This window comes from Kogia breviceps, chromosome 2, assembly GCF_026419965.1.
Source record: "Kogia breviceps isolate mKogBre1 chromosome 2, mKogBre1 haplotype 1, whole genome shotgun sequence".
NCBI classification, from domain to species: Eukaryota; Metazoa; Chordata; class Mammalia; order Artiodactyla; family Physeteridae; genus Kogia; species Kogia breviceps.
In genome coordinates, this window is record NC_081311.1 from 129,640,593 (window position 1) to 129,655,229 (window position 14,637).

The 14,637-nt window shown below is 34.2% G+C and overlaps 1 protein-coding gene across 13 annotated transcripts in view; it reads right to left on the reverse strand.

Annotated features, from left to right (window-relative positions):
- Positions 1–14,637, reverse strand: part of WDSUB1 (WD repeat, sterile alpha motif and U-box domain containing 1) — a 76,410-nt gene that overhangs the window by 31,902 nt on the left and 29,871 nt on the right. For all 13 annotated transcript variants that reach the window (XM_067026111.1, XM_059051814.2, XM_067026110.1 and 10 more), the window contains 4 exons: positions 14,389–14,429; positions 14,202–14,308; positions 13,319–13,498; positions 4,916–5,056 (listed from right to left, as the gene is read on the reverse strand). In XM_067026111.1, the coding sequence (XP_066882212.1) occupies positions 4,916–5,056; positions 13,319–13,498; positions 14,202–14,308; positions 14,389–14,429 (469 nt within the window). The remainder of the gene's footprint in view (positions 1–4,915; positions 5,057–13,318; positions 13,499–14,201; positions 14,309–14,388; positions 14,430–14,637) is intronic.

Below are 14,637 nucleotides of genomic sequence, written 5' to 3' on the forward strand. Positions count from 1 at the left end.
CGTGCCCCGGTCCGGGAAGATCCCACATGCCACGGAGCGGCTGGGCCCGTGAGCCATGGCTGCTGAGCCTGCGCGTCCGGAGCCTGTGCCCCGCAACAGGAGAGGCCACAACAGTGAGAGGCCTGCCTAGCACAAAAAAAAAAAAAAGAAAAAAAAAAAAGATCATAAGAGACTATCACAAGCAACTATATGCCAATAAAATGGACAACCTGGAAGAAATGGACAAATTATTGGAAAAGTACAACCTTCAAAGACTGAACCAGGAAGAATGAGAAAATATAAACAGACCAATCACAGGTAATGAAATTGAAACCGTAATGAAAAATTTTCCAACAAACAAAAGTCCAGGACCAGATGGCTTCACAGGTGAATTCTATCAAACATTTAGAGAAAAGGTAACACCCCTCCTTCTCGAACTCTTCCAAAAAATTGCAGAGGATGGAACACTCCCAAACTCATTCTACAAGGCCACCATCAGCCTGATATCAAAACTAGACAAAGATACTACAAAAAAAGAAAATTACAGCCAACATCACTGATGAATATAGATGTAAAAATCCTCAACAAAATACTAGCAAACAGAATCCAACAACACATTAAAAAGATTGTACACCATGATCAATTGCGATTTAACCCAGGGATGCAAGGATTCTTCAATATATGCAAAACAATGTGATACACCATATTAATAAATGAAAGAATAAAAACCATATGATCATCTCAATAGATGCAGAAACAGCTTTTGAAAATATTCAACACCCATTTACGATAAAAACTCTCCAGAAAGTGGGCATAGAGGGAACCTACCTCAACATAACAAAGGCCATATATGACAAACCAGCAGCCAACATCATTCTCGATGGTAAAAAACTGAAAGCATTTCCACTAAGATCAGGAACACGACAAGGAGGTCCAGTCTCACCACTGTTATTCAACACAGTATTGTAAGTCCTAGCCACAGCATTTAGAGAAGAAAAAGAAATACAAATTGGAAAAGAAGAAGTGAAACTGTCACTGTTTTTGATGACATGATACTATACAAAGAAAATCTGAAAGATGCCACCAGAAAAGTACTAGAACTAATGCATCTGGTAAGGTTGCAGGATACAAAATTAATGCACAGAAATCTCTTGAATTCCGACACACTAACAGCAAAAGATCAGAAAGAGAAATTAAGGAAACAATCTCATTTACCATCAGAACAGAAAGAATAAAAAGTACTTAGGAATAAACCTACCGAAGGAGGCAAAAGACCTGTACTCAGAAAACTATAAAACACTAATGAAAGAAATCAAAGATAACATAAACAGACGGAGAGATATACCATGCTGCTGGACTGTAAGAATCAATATTGTGAAAATGACTATACTACCCAAAGCAGGGTAGTTAAATGCAATCCCTATCAAATTACCTATGGCTTTTCACAGAACTAGAATAAGAAATTTTACAATTTATATGAAAACACAAAAGACCCGAATAGCCATAGCAATCTTGAGAAAGAAAAATGGAGCTGGAGGAATCAGGCTCCCTGACTTCAGACTATACTACAAAGCTACAGTAATCAAGACAGTATGGTACTGACACAAAAACAGAAATACAGATCAATGGAACAGGATAGAAAGCCCAGAGATAAACCCATGCACATATGGTCACCTTATCTTTGATAAAGGAGGCAAGAATATACAGTGAGAAACGACAGCCTCTTCAATAAGTGGTGCTGGGAAAACTGGACAGGTACATGTAAAAGTATGAAATTAGAACACTCCCTAACACCACACACAAAAATAAACTCAAAATCGGTTAAAGACCTAAATGTAAGGCCAGATACTATCAAACTCTTAGAAGAAAACGTAGGTAGAACACTCTTCACATAAATCACAGCAAGATCCTTTTTGACCCATCTCCTAAAGGGAAATAAAAACAAAAATAAACAAATGGGACCTAAGGAAACTTAAAAGCGTTTGCACAGCAAAGGAAACCATAAACAAGACAAAAAGACAACCCTCAGAATGGGAGAAAATAGTTGCAAATAAATCAACAGACAAAGGATTAATCTCCAAAATATACAAGCAGCTTATGCAGCTCAATAACACAAAAACAAACAACCGAGTCCAAAAATGGGCGGAAGACCTAAATAGACATTTTTCCAAAGAAGACATACAGATGGCCAACAAATGCATGAAAAGATGCTCAACATCACTAACCATTAGAGAAATGCAAATCAAGACCACAATGAGTTATCACCTCACACCAGTCAGAATGGCCATCATCAAAAAATCTAGAAACAATAAATGCTGGAGAGGGTGTGGAGAAAAGGGAACCCTCCTGCATTGTTGGTAGGACTGTAAATTGATACAGCCACTATTGAGAACAGTATGGAGGTTCCTTAAAAAACTAAAAATAGAACTACCATATGAGCCAGCAATCCCACTACTGGGGATATACCCTGAGAAAACTGTAATTCAAAAAGAGACATGTGCCACAATGTTCACTGCAGCACTATTTACATTACCCAGGACATGGAAGTAACCTAAATGTCCATCAACAGATGACTGGATAAAGAAGATGTGGCACATATATACAATGGAATATTACTCAGCCATATAAAGAAACAAAATTGAGTTATTTGTAGTGAGGTGGATGGACCTGAAGTCTGTCATACAGAGTGAAGTCAGAAAGAGAAAAACAAATACCGTATGCTAACACATATATATGGAATTTAAAAAAGCAGTACTGATGAACTTAGTGGCAGGGCAGGAATAAAGACACAGACGTAGAGAAGAGACTTGAGAGCACAGGGTGGGGAAGGGGAAGATGGGATGAAGTGAGAGTAGCAGTGACACATATACACTACCAAATGTAAAATGGATGGCTAGTGGGAAGCTGCTGCTTAGCACAGGGAGATCAGCTCGGTGCTTTGTGACGACCTAGAGGGGTGGGATAGGGAGGGTGGGAGGGAGGCTCAAGTGGGAGGGGATATGGGGATATATGTATACATATACCTGATTCACTTTGTTGTGCAGCACACAAACACTGTGCAGCATTTATACACCAATAAAGATGTGAAAAATAAATAAATAAATAAATAAATAAGAGGGGAAAAAAAATTACCACATAACCTAACAATTCGACTTCTGGGCATTTATCCAAAAGAATTGAAAGCAGCAACTCAAAGAGATATTTGTATATCCCTGTTCACAGCAGCATTATTCATAATAGCCAGAAGCTGGAAGGAAACCAAACATCCACTGATGGATGAATGGATAAACAAGATGTAGTGTACACATACAATGGCGTGTTATTCAGCTTTAAAAAGGAACGAAATTCTGACACAGGCTACAATGTGGATGAACCTCGAGGACATTATGCTAAATGGAATAAGCCAGACACAAAAAGACAAACACTGTATGGTTTCACTTATATGAGATATGTAGAATAGTCAAATTCATAGAAACAAGAAGGTGTAGATAGTTTGTTTTGCAAGAACAAAATATTCTAGAGATTGGTTACACAATAGTGTAATACACTTAAAAATGGTTAAGACAGTAAATTTTATGTGTATTTTACTACAATTAAGAAAAGATATATTTAAATAATTAATGCCTGCATCTAATTACAAATTTCCCCAAATGTGGTATACCTGTCTCTCTGATGAGCAAGGTTAGGACATAAGTCCCAGTTTATTATCACCCCCATCAACCATCAACTCACTCTCAGACTACACTCCACTACACCTCCACTGTAGTGGAATTTTGCCTCCACTATAACTGATCCAGACCAGAAATGAGGCAGTCTAAAGATTTCTGGGAAATAAAAACAAATAGAAAGGGACCCACATGTGCACACTTTCTTCGACTTTTAAGCTTTTTTACTTACTAACAATAATTTAGTTTAACTGTAAAAGTACACTACTGGCATAACAAACAAAATCAGAGTAAATAAATGTAAATTCAGCAAAAAAAATTAATTAAAAAAAGGAATACAATTTCAAACAAGTATTAAACTTGCAAAAATAAATGAGTTCTAAAATTCAATGATCACAAAACTGGAAAAACAGGTACACTTACATACATTTCTGGTAGCATTCTAAACTATTTTTTCCTAGAAAACAATCTAATAAATCTAACAAAAACTATCAAAACTGTTCTTTTTAACATTCATAAAATATTCTGATTGGCTAATTCTGCTTTGGGGAACACATATCATGAAAATACTCCTAAGTAATGGTAACAACACAATGAAAGGAGTACCAAGATATCAGCACAATGCTATTAACAATATAAAGCTTTTCAAACATATACATACACCAAATAGTAGAAGAGTCAAATTGTAGCATAGAGCTACAATGGAATAAAGTTATTAACACTGAAAATTACGTAGACTTAAGTCAATATTCAGAAATGTATATCATAGTCTTAAAAATAAAAAGCACAATATGGATTCACTGATTACAACTATGTAAAGTATGTATGTCTGTGTTCATTGACAAAGATTAGAAATTAATGTGAAATGTTGTAACTTTATAACCTTTAAATTCTTATTTCTGTAAGGTTGTTTAAATTCATGACAGACAAAATAAATATAATAGATCTCAACAGTCTATCTTAAAAAACAATATTTTAACTATACATTCTAGTAACTAAACGCATATTTCACAAGTTTAAGTAAGGCTTGCCAAGCTTATTTCTTTTGTCTCTAATCTTATCCAAACCTGCTCCATCCAACTGTATTCATTAAGAAATATACAATGTTCAATAGTTCACCTCAGATCTAAGGAATTTTTAAAAAGAAAGAACTTATGACAAATAATTTTGAAAAAGTTTCACATTTAAAAAAACTTCTGTGAACTGTCTACAGTATTTATTCATTTAGTACATAATATGCCCTGAAACTTAGAATAAATAACATCACATACCTGATGCAATGACAGGATCTTTCATAAGCTCCCTAGTTATTGGACATATAAATTCATCAGGAATTCCAGAGGAAAGGGTTTTCATCTTTGTCCTGAGCTCTTCAATTTTCCGCAGAACTTTACTACGCAGCCCTAGAGATTCTGAAAATAAATTATTCTGTTAGGGCTGGAGAACTATTACTTGTAACCTTTATGCAACTCTTCAGCAAACGAAGAGAAATTTCATCTACTACAACCAAAAATCTTCAGACATTCTGTTTTACCATATGGAACCTTTTCTTTATATATTCTTCAATCAATATTTGTAGTATAGAATACTGTGATTAAAATAAGAGAAAGTTTATTCTAAATAACTTTAGATTCTCCAAGTTCCTCAAGAATTTCAGATTGCCCAAATACTAATATACCACACAAAATCAGAAAAGGCTCATTATTATAGGTTAATTTATTTAGACAACAAAAAATTTCCTGAAAATCATTTTTAAAGATGTTCAATTTGATAATATAAAAATTCCATCTTATATTTTTAAACATTATGAAATTGGGTATATTATTTGCTGATTCTCATATGAAACACAATCTCAAATAAAGTTCATATGTTTGTCCAAGACTCTACACATATATTTCATTCATTTGTATTACTTTTATCTAAAGTTTTAAAAATTATCTTAAATTTTTAATTTGGGGAAGATTAATAAAATTGTTTAGGAAGTTTACTGTGATTATCTGTTTATATTTTTAGATAATCTAGCTAACAGTTCTATTTTAGGTGGAGGTGTTTGGGGGGGTGTAGGGTGGGTAGGAGAAAAGAACTACATTTCAGAACACCTCAGAGTTCCCATAAAAAGTCAAATCAGCTTTCTTTCTGATTGGAAGGTAATTCTCTACAGCGTTTATACACACCTTATGACACCTTTTGTCTAGCAATCTTTTCAAGGATGTCTGCAAACTTACTTGGAAGCTAGAGATAGTGTTTCCCTCCTAGTCTGAGGGCAGATTTGTTTCCTGACAAGTACAAAGATAATGTCTTCCTCTTGGACTAGTTTGCTAGCAGTCCCTTTATAAGACTGGGTGGGGGGGTTTCATAAACTTAGGGTTCCTCAGCTATGACACCAATACAAATTGCCCCCACAAGACTAGGTGGAAAGGGCAACCAATGTAAATATGAAGCTCACGCTGCTTGCTGTGCCATGAGTAACAAACTGTTCAAATCTATTTGGACTCATTGACCATAATGGAAGTATGGCAAGTCAACCTAGTAGCTGCCTACATCTTAGGAACTGTTTTACTGCTTTCCTATAACTTATCTCCTATGTAATTCATTCAAACAAAATTGAGGATTTTTAAAACAATTTTTTAAAAGCACCACAACACATTTATAATTAGACTAATTAGACACATTAATAAACATAACATAATTAAGTCATAGCATTTAAGGGGAAAATTATATAACATGTAATAAGGATATAGAGGTATTTAATATTTTAAAACAATATATATATTACTCTGTGAAACATACATGTGTGCCAATATTTAGAATATTAATAAAGAATATAGAAACCCTATTTCAAAATGTACTGGATAAGAAAAGGTTAAATTTTGTGTTACCCTTGTCTAATTTTAATGTCATTTAAGAATGCCCTTAGCCAAGCAGTTACCAAATCATATCCACAAAACTTGGCCAGAAGAAGACATTTCCTTTTGTGATCGGGGTTTGGCAGTGAGTGTTATTAAACTTAACTGCTCAGAAAGAAAAGACCCTTACCAGCTGAGGGCTAGTAAACCCTCAGTATGGGCAATGGGCAATATTTAGCTGTATTTACTATAACTCTGAAAAGGCATCGGGCTACTAATAAGATGACAAAATAGGCCATCACCTCCTGCACCCTCTTCCCCACCCCTTCCCGAACCCTGGAAATGCTACATAATTGAGAATTGATGGAGTCTGGACACAAATAACCATCAAAAATACAAAACAAAATTCCAAAAACCCTCAAGGAAACGGAAGTAACTAGGTTCCAGAGTAGGGGATGGGAAATAGCTTAAAGCAGAGATTTGTATACACAAATGGAAGATACCTTTCTACTTGTAGCCTTCACTCTCCCCAACTTTGTCCTGTAAATATCACTGCTAAGGCAGCAAAGCCAGCATAAGCTGGAGGCAGGGTAACAAGAGAGCACTTATGGCCTGGACTAACAATTACAGCCCACTGGGCTGGTCACTGAATCACCTCTGCAATGCCCTGAGACAGAACAACAGAATCAAAAGCTGGTTTCTTGGAGAAAACTTAAAACCTTTTTATTTTTTAAAAATAAAATATATTAACAAACTTCTGATTTGAAAGATCAAGAGAAAACAAGACATAAAAACTATATTAGGAAAGAAAAGGGACATACAACTATAGGTACAGTAGGGATTTTTTAAAGGATTTAGAGAAGATGGTGATAGAAGCAATATAATTTTTAAACTTCTCTGAATCCCCACATAAAAACAGCAACGAGATAGCAAAATCAAATCCCACCAACACTTCCAACAAAACAAGGTAGCAGGGTATCCTCATGAATCCCACTATATAAGTGGAAGAGAATAAACCACCAACATCCATAAGACCTGTGATTTGATATCAATGCGGAAGCAACAGGACATCTGATAGGCCTGAGGAATGGAGACCCCGAAATGCCCTACTCTCGGAAAGGTGGGGTAGGCCAATTTAAGAGCAGCAGCTGAACTGGAAGGGTTGGGCCCACTCTAACAGCAGGTCAGTGCACAGGCCTATACATGTGAAAGGACTATTTCACTTCAATTGTGTGTAAAGAAAAAATGGTATATGTTCTTGTTACTTAACAGTATAGGTAGTTAGGCAACAAGTGAAAGTCTACATAAGGAATTATTACTAGGATTTGAAACATGAAACTTCCAAAATCTGAGGATGTTAAGACAGCTGGTGCATAAAGTTTTAAAAAGCATTTGATATAATTTGATATTATAATTTTTAAAGCAGAAAATGATAAAAATGTCCCATGTGCTTTCATGGTTTCTTGGAAAGACAAAAGCAAAAAGGAGAGGGAACGCTTTGAAAAAACCTCATTCCCGGGGCTTCCCTGGTGGCGCAGTGGTTGAGAGTCCGCCTGCCGATGCAGGGGATACGGGTTCGTGCCCCGGTCCGGGAGGATCCCACATGCCGCGGAGCGGCTGGGCCCGTGAGCCATGGCCGCTGAGCCTGTGCATCCGGAGCCTGTGCCCCGCAACGGGAGAGGCCACAACAGTGAGAGGCCCGCATAACAAAAAAAAAAAAAAAAAAAAAAAAAAAAAAAAAAAAAAAAACCTCATTCCCAATTAAGAATCTATGACTGATAATTAGTTGAATATAAGGGTAAGGACTGACACGATATACAATAGTTCCTTGTCATTTGTCATTCATGGTTCTACCATTATATCGTCTACAGCAATTCCAAACTCCAGGATAGGTAGCAGTTTGCAATATTCCTGAGGCCTGGATATAAATTGAAGCCAAACTGCAGATGAAAATCACATGGCTAGTTAGTGGACTTACTGCTTGCCTAGTATCACATCTCAAAGATACTTTCTTGTTGTTTATCTTCATACTTTATGCCTTTTGGCTGCAATATTAAAGGCTGTCGTAGAGTTCACAAATTCATGGATACACATGTCTTAAGACATACCTCTCTTAATATCAAGGATCTCTTGTACCTGTAATCTCTTTCTGGATATTCCTTATGCAAATATAGCACTAGATATAAGGAGTTATTTCCTACCTAAAACTGTATGTCTATTGTACCCTTAGTTTTCATTAACAATACCCTAGAAAAGGACTATTACAATAGGTTAAAATATCAGGTTCCAACAGATACTCAAATCTATAGAAGGTTCCTTTATTGTATATTTACAAAGGCTCATTGAAAAAAGATGTGATAGATTGCTTGACTCATTAAAAATAATTTTTAAGTGTCAAACGTAATAGATATACTACTTTGTTCCCTAACACTCCAATATACTTCATTGAAAATTAATTAACTTCCTTCATATGATGTTAAATTCATATTTATTCACATTGACATAGGAACTGTTTTAACAGCTGTACCACAAAAGCAAATGCAAGTAAAATAGTCATGCATCACAAGAGTAAAATTCATTATCACATACTCATCAGTTTGCCTCTTAACATATTTTTTCTAGACCCAATTTCACTTCTCTATTTCTCCAATTTACTGTTTTGAGGAAGAGCCTACTTCCTTAAAACTCAAGACTAACAGAAATTCACTGTAGCTTAAAGTAGCACTTGTAGAAGATTAATGTTAGCCTGCTGACCCTTTATAGTTTTGCAAAAACTTTAAAATATTGATACTTTAGAATGATTTAGAAAAAAATTATTTACTTAAAAATTTATTTAAAAATTTATTTACTTATTTATTCTGTATTTAATTTGCTGTATTTGCTAACTTTCCAAATCTTAAGCACAAACACAAAGCAAATTTCTTACTTACTAGAGAGTATGCAATGTTCTTGTCTCCCATTTATAATGATCTTCCTAATTCAGCTTTTAGATCACAGCAGACTTATTTAAATTATGTTTCAATTTTGGCTTGAGCCTGGTAGTTCCAAAACTTATTTCACTGAACTTCAAAATGATCATAACTACTAAACCCGACACTCACCTTCAAAAACTATTTCAGGCCATTAATTGAATCCTGTAAGAATTTCTTATACTTTATTTATCGGGCTATTGGGACAGAATTCTATTCCTATTGTTTTTGCTATGCTCTCTTATGTTTTGAAACATCCTTTGTTGAAATCTGAAATTATTATTTTATATTGTCATGTGCTTCTGTGTGATAAGGTATTGTTAAAACTTATTGTGAGAGTAATGAGAAATCAGCTAATGAACATGCTAAATTCACCAGAACTTTAAAAAAAACACAAAAACAAAGAAAAACCTGTACTCTATTACCTACTTTTAGGAAGAAAAAGTAAATTATAAATTATAAAGGAAAATAAGTTACTAGAGATACAAAAATAACTTTCACAGTATGGCCTGAGTACAAAACCATCTGATTCTAATTATTTTCACAAAATCATCATTCTATTAACTTCTTAAAAGGCCATAAGCTTCCAAGACACTTAAACAGGTTCACATACTATACTCACTATGTAATGAAAGTATACTACTATACTTTAGAATGATTTTCTATAACAAACACTTTTTTTGCTCTTTGACTCCTCATTAACGGTAAATTCACTATGGACATCCTATTTCCTAAGCTTTCTAGTTAATTAAGATTTTACTAGAGCATACTGATAAGTGTCTGAGTATTATGTTCATTAGAGCACAACAGTAAGACTTCAAACTGTTTTTGATAAGGATGTACTGATAGTAACCAGAAAACATAAAACAACTCTTACAATTCAACAATTAAAAGACAAACCAATTTTAACCAAAGAAGATATATAAACAGCCAATAAGCACTCGAAAATATGCTCCATATCATTAGGTAAATGCAAATCAAAAACCACAATGAAATACCACTTCCACATCTATTGAATGGCTATAATCAATAAGATAGGTAATAACCAGTGTTGACAAAGAGGTGAAGAAAGTGGAAAGCTCACACATTGCTGGTGGGAATATAAAATAGTACAGCTGCTTTGGAAAACAGTTTGCCAGTTCCTCAAAATGGTATATGTAGAGTTATCCTACTTTTAATCATGTATCCAAGGGAAATTCTGAAAATATACTCACACAAAAACTCATACATATATATTCACAGCAGCATTACTGATAACAGCCAAAAAGCAGAAACAACCCAAATGGCCATCAGCTGATGAGTGGATAAACAAAATGTGGTATAGCCATACAATGGAATATTATCCAGCCATAAAAAGGAAGTACTTACACATACAAAAACATGGATGAACCTTTTAAGGTTAAATTAAAAAAGCCAGATACAAAAGGCCACATATTGTATGGTTCCACTTAAAAGAAATGTCCAAAATAGGTAGATCCTATTTCTACAGAAGATAGATTAGTGGTTGCCAAGAGGCTAGAAAGAGGAAAGAATGTGATTCTTTTGGGGGAATAAAAATGTTCTGAAATTAGATAGTGGTGATGGTTGTAAAACTCTGAGTATACTAAAAACCAGTGGATTGTACACTTAAGAAAAAATGACTTGTGCATTGAAAATTACAAAGCATTGTTGAAAAAGAAATTAAGAAGACCTGAATAAACATAAAAATATCCTGTGCTTATGGATCAGAAGAATTAGTATTGTTAAAATGACAATAATCCCCTAATTGATGTAGAAATTCAGTATAATCCCCATCAAAGTCAGGTGGCTTTTTTGCAGAATTTGACAAGTTGATCCTAAAATTCATATGGTAATGCCAAGGGACCCAAAGGAGCAAAACCAATCCTGGGGAGAAAAAAACCCCAGAGATAGAGGACACACAATTTTCAATTTCAACACTTACTACAAAGCTATAGTAATTAAGACACTGTGGCACTAGCGTATGGATAGACAAATAGATCAATGAAATAGAATTGAGAGTCCAGAAATAAACCCTCACATTTATGGTCAACTGATATTTAACAAGGGTGCCAAGATAATTTAAAGGGGAAAGAATAGTCTTTTCAACAAATGGTGCTCGGACAACTGGATATATACATCCTAAAGAATATAGCTAAATCCTTACCTCACATTATATACAAAAATTAAGTCAAAATTGATCACACACCTAAATGTAACAGCTAGAACTATAAAAGTCATAGAAGAAACACAGGTGTAAATCTTCAAGATTCAGGATTAGGTTTGGGTTTCTTAGATATGACATCTACAGTACAAGCAATGACAGAAAAGAAACAGATAAACTGGACTTCACCAAAATTTATAACTTTTGTGCATCAAAGGACACTTTCAAGGAAGTGTAATGATAACCCACAGAATGGGAGAAAATATTTACAAATCATATATCTGATTAAGGGTCTAGTATCTAAATTTATATAAACAACTCAACAATAAAAAGACAAATAATCCAGTTTTTTAAATGGGCAAAGAATCTGAATAGACATTTTTCCAAAGGTATACAAATGGCCAATGAGCATATGGAAAGTTGTTCAACATCACTAGTCATCAGGAAAATGCATATCAAAACCACAATGAGAAACCACTAGGATGGCTATAATTGAAAAACTAAACAAGTGTTGATGAGGATGCAGAGAAATTGGAATCCTCATACACTGCTGGTGAGAACATAAAAAAGCACAGTTGCTTTGGAAAATCGCCTGGCAGTTCTTCAAATGCAAGCACAGAGTTACCATATGATCCACCAATTCCACTCGACAGTTTTCAGAGTTTTGTTTTGTATATTTGATGGTTATTTGTGTCTAGACTCCATCAGTTTTCAATTATGTAGCATTTCCAGGGATGGGGAGGGGGTGGGGAAGAGGGTACAGGAGAGGATGGCCTATTTAATTTGTCATCTTATTAAGAGCCAGATGTCTTTTCAGAGTTATAGTAAATAGAGCCAAATTGCTCATTGCCCATACTGAGGGGCTACTAGCCCTCAAGCTGGTAAAGGGTCTTTTCTTCCTGAGCAATTAAGTTTAATAACACTCATTCCCAACTCCCGATCACAAAAGGAGACATCTTCTTCCGGCCAAGTTCTGTCAATATGATTTGGTAATGCCCTAGAAAACGGAAAACAGATGCCCACACGAAACCTGTATATGAATGTTCATAGAAGCATTTTTCATAAAATCTAAAAAATGGGAACAATCTAAATCCAATCAACTGGTGAATGGATGAACAAAAAGTGATAAATTCATACAATGGAGTATTATTCGGCCATAAAAAAGTGAAGTACTAATATATACTACAGCATGTATGAACCTTGAGAACATGCTATGCAAGAAAGGCCAGACACAAAAGGCCATACATTTTATGAAATGTAAAACAGGCAAATCCTTAGAGACAGAAAGTAGATTAATGGTTGCCAGGAGCCAGAGAGACAAGGAATAGGAGTGACTGCTAATGGGAATGGAGTTTCTTTCTGAAATGATGAAAATGTTCTGGAATCAGATAATGGTGATGGTTATACAACTCTGAATAGTCATTGCACTGTACACTTAAAATGGGTGAATTATATCACAATTTTAAAAATATATACATTTTAAAAATTAGTTACATGATAGCTTTAATTACCTAAACAATATGTAACATTTGTTTTCCATAATCTAATAAAAATATAATGTACTTCTATACACAGACATATACCAGAACTACTACTGTGCTAGACTATTAAGAGGAAACCATTAATGCAATTAAAACCAATCTCAGAGTAAATTATTAAAAGTTGTTTTTAAGACTGCCTAACTTTCACTAGTCTTACCAATTTTCAAATCATCAGCTAGACTTTCTTTTGTAAGATTCAACAGTTCTTGTCCATCAATGTTATTCATTTTGAAAATACCAACAAGGTCTTTTAAACCTTGTGCACAAAGCCAGTTGGAGACATCGTCCTCTGACCAATCTTCAGTAACTTGCTTTGGTTGATCTTCTGCGATCCTTGCTTAAAAAACAAACCAAAAAAAACCCCACAAAAAGTAAGTGAAAAAACAACAAGCAAAAGTATATCCTTTATAAACATTCTCACTTTGTACTAAAAAGTAAATTAAATTTTCTTAAGTCTGTGTTTTCTACTTTAACGTCCTTTAAGAAATTTTAAAAAATCAAATAATACTACGTATAAAGTATTATTTAATGCTACACTAAATGCTACTCTTTTGGAACATTTTTCACTCCAGAAAAAAGTTTATCTTTATTTTATAAAATTCATATCAGCAGAAGTATTATATGTGATCTGTCATCTGCATATCAGCACCACTAATTGGTTAATTCTGACAGTGATAAAAATAAAGCTCCTAAATTATGTGTCAATGTTGCTTGATAAAACCAACAAGATAAAACTATCATTTCTATTTTGTTCTAGGCTATATTTATCTAAAAAATTAGTATGGAGTATAAATAAAGAGCTTACAAAACTATGGGAGGTATGATATACATGAATGTGCATCCAAAAGCATTTACCAACAGTTTTAATGTAGATGTCTGGGTTAACTTTAACACTGGGTTCTCTAAAATTACTTGTAAATTATATTAAATTTGGATGTATGCTTATAAAGCAACATGAATAATTTGTCCAAAAATTACTGAATTTCTCATTTTAATGGTGAATGGTGCTGAAATGGGTTACACATGATATCCTTACTAACCTTGGCAAAGTGTTTCCAAGTCAAACTGCCAGATATTCACTGTTTTGTCCATTGAACCAGTAGCAAGTAAAAGGATATTGGGTGCAAAGGCACAAGTTGTGACATACCTAGTTAACAAAAACAACCATTATATATCCTCAGACCAATTTTTTAATTATATTAATACAAAGTGAGGTTAAGTTCAGACCTGGTGTGCTGAGTCAAGGTGTGAAGTATATTCTCAGTATTCTGAAAAACAACACAAACAGCTTTATATTTACTCAGGAAAGAGTAAAGCTACTGATAAAGACTTGTTTGACCTGAATGGTTTATATACTCTATGTATTCTAATATTATGAGTCACTAATATAAACCAAAACTTTACCCAATGAATAGACAATAGCATTTATAACTAATAACATTATCAAGTACTTATTTCACTCTTTCTCAATTATCA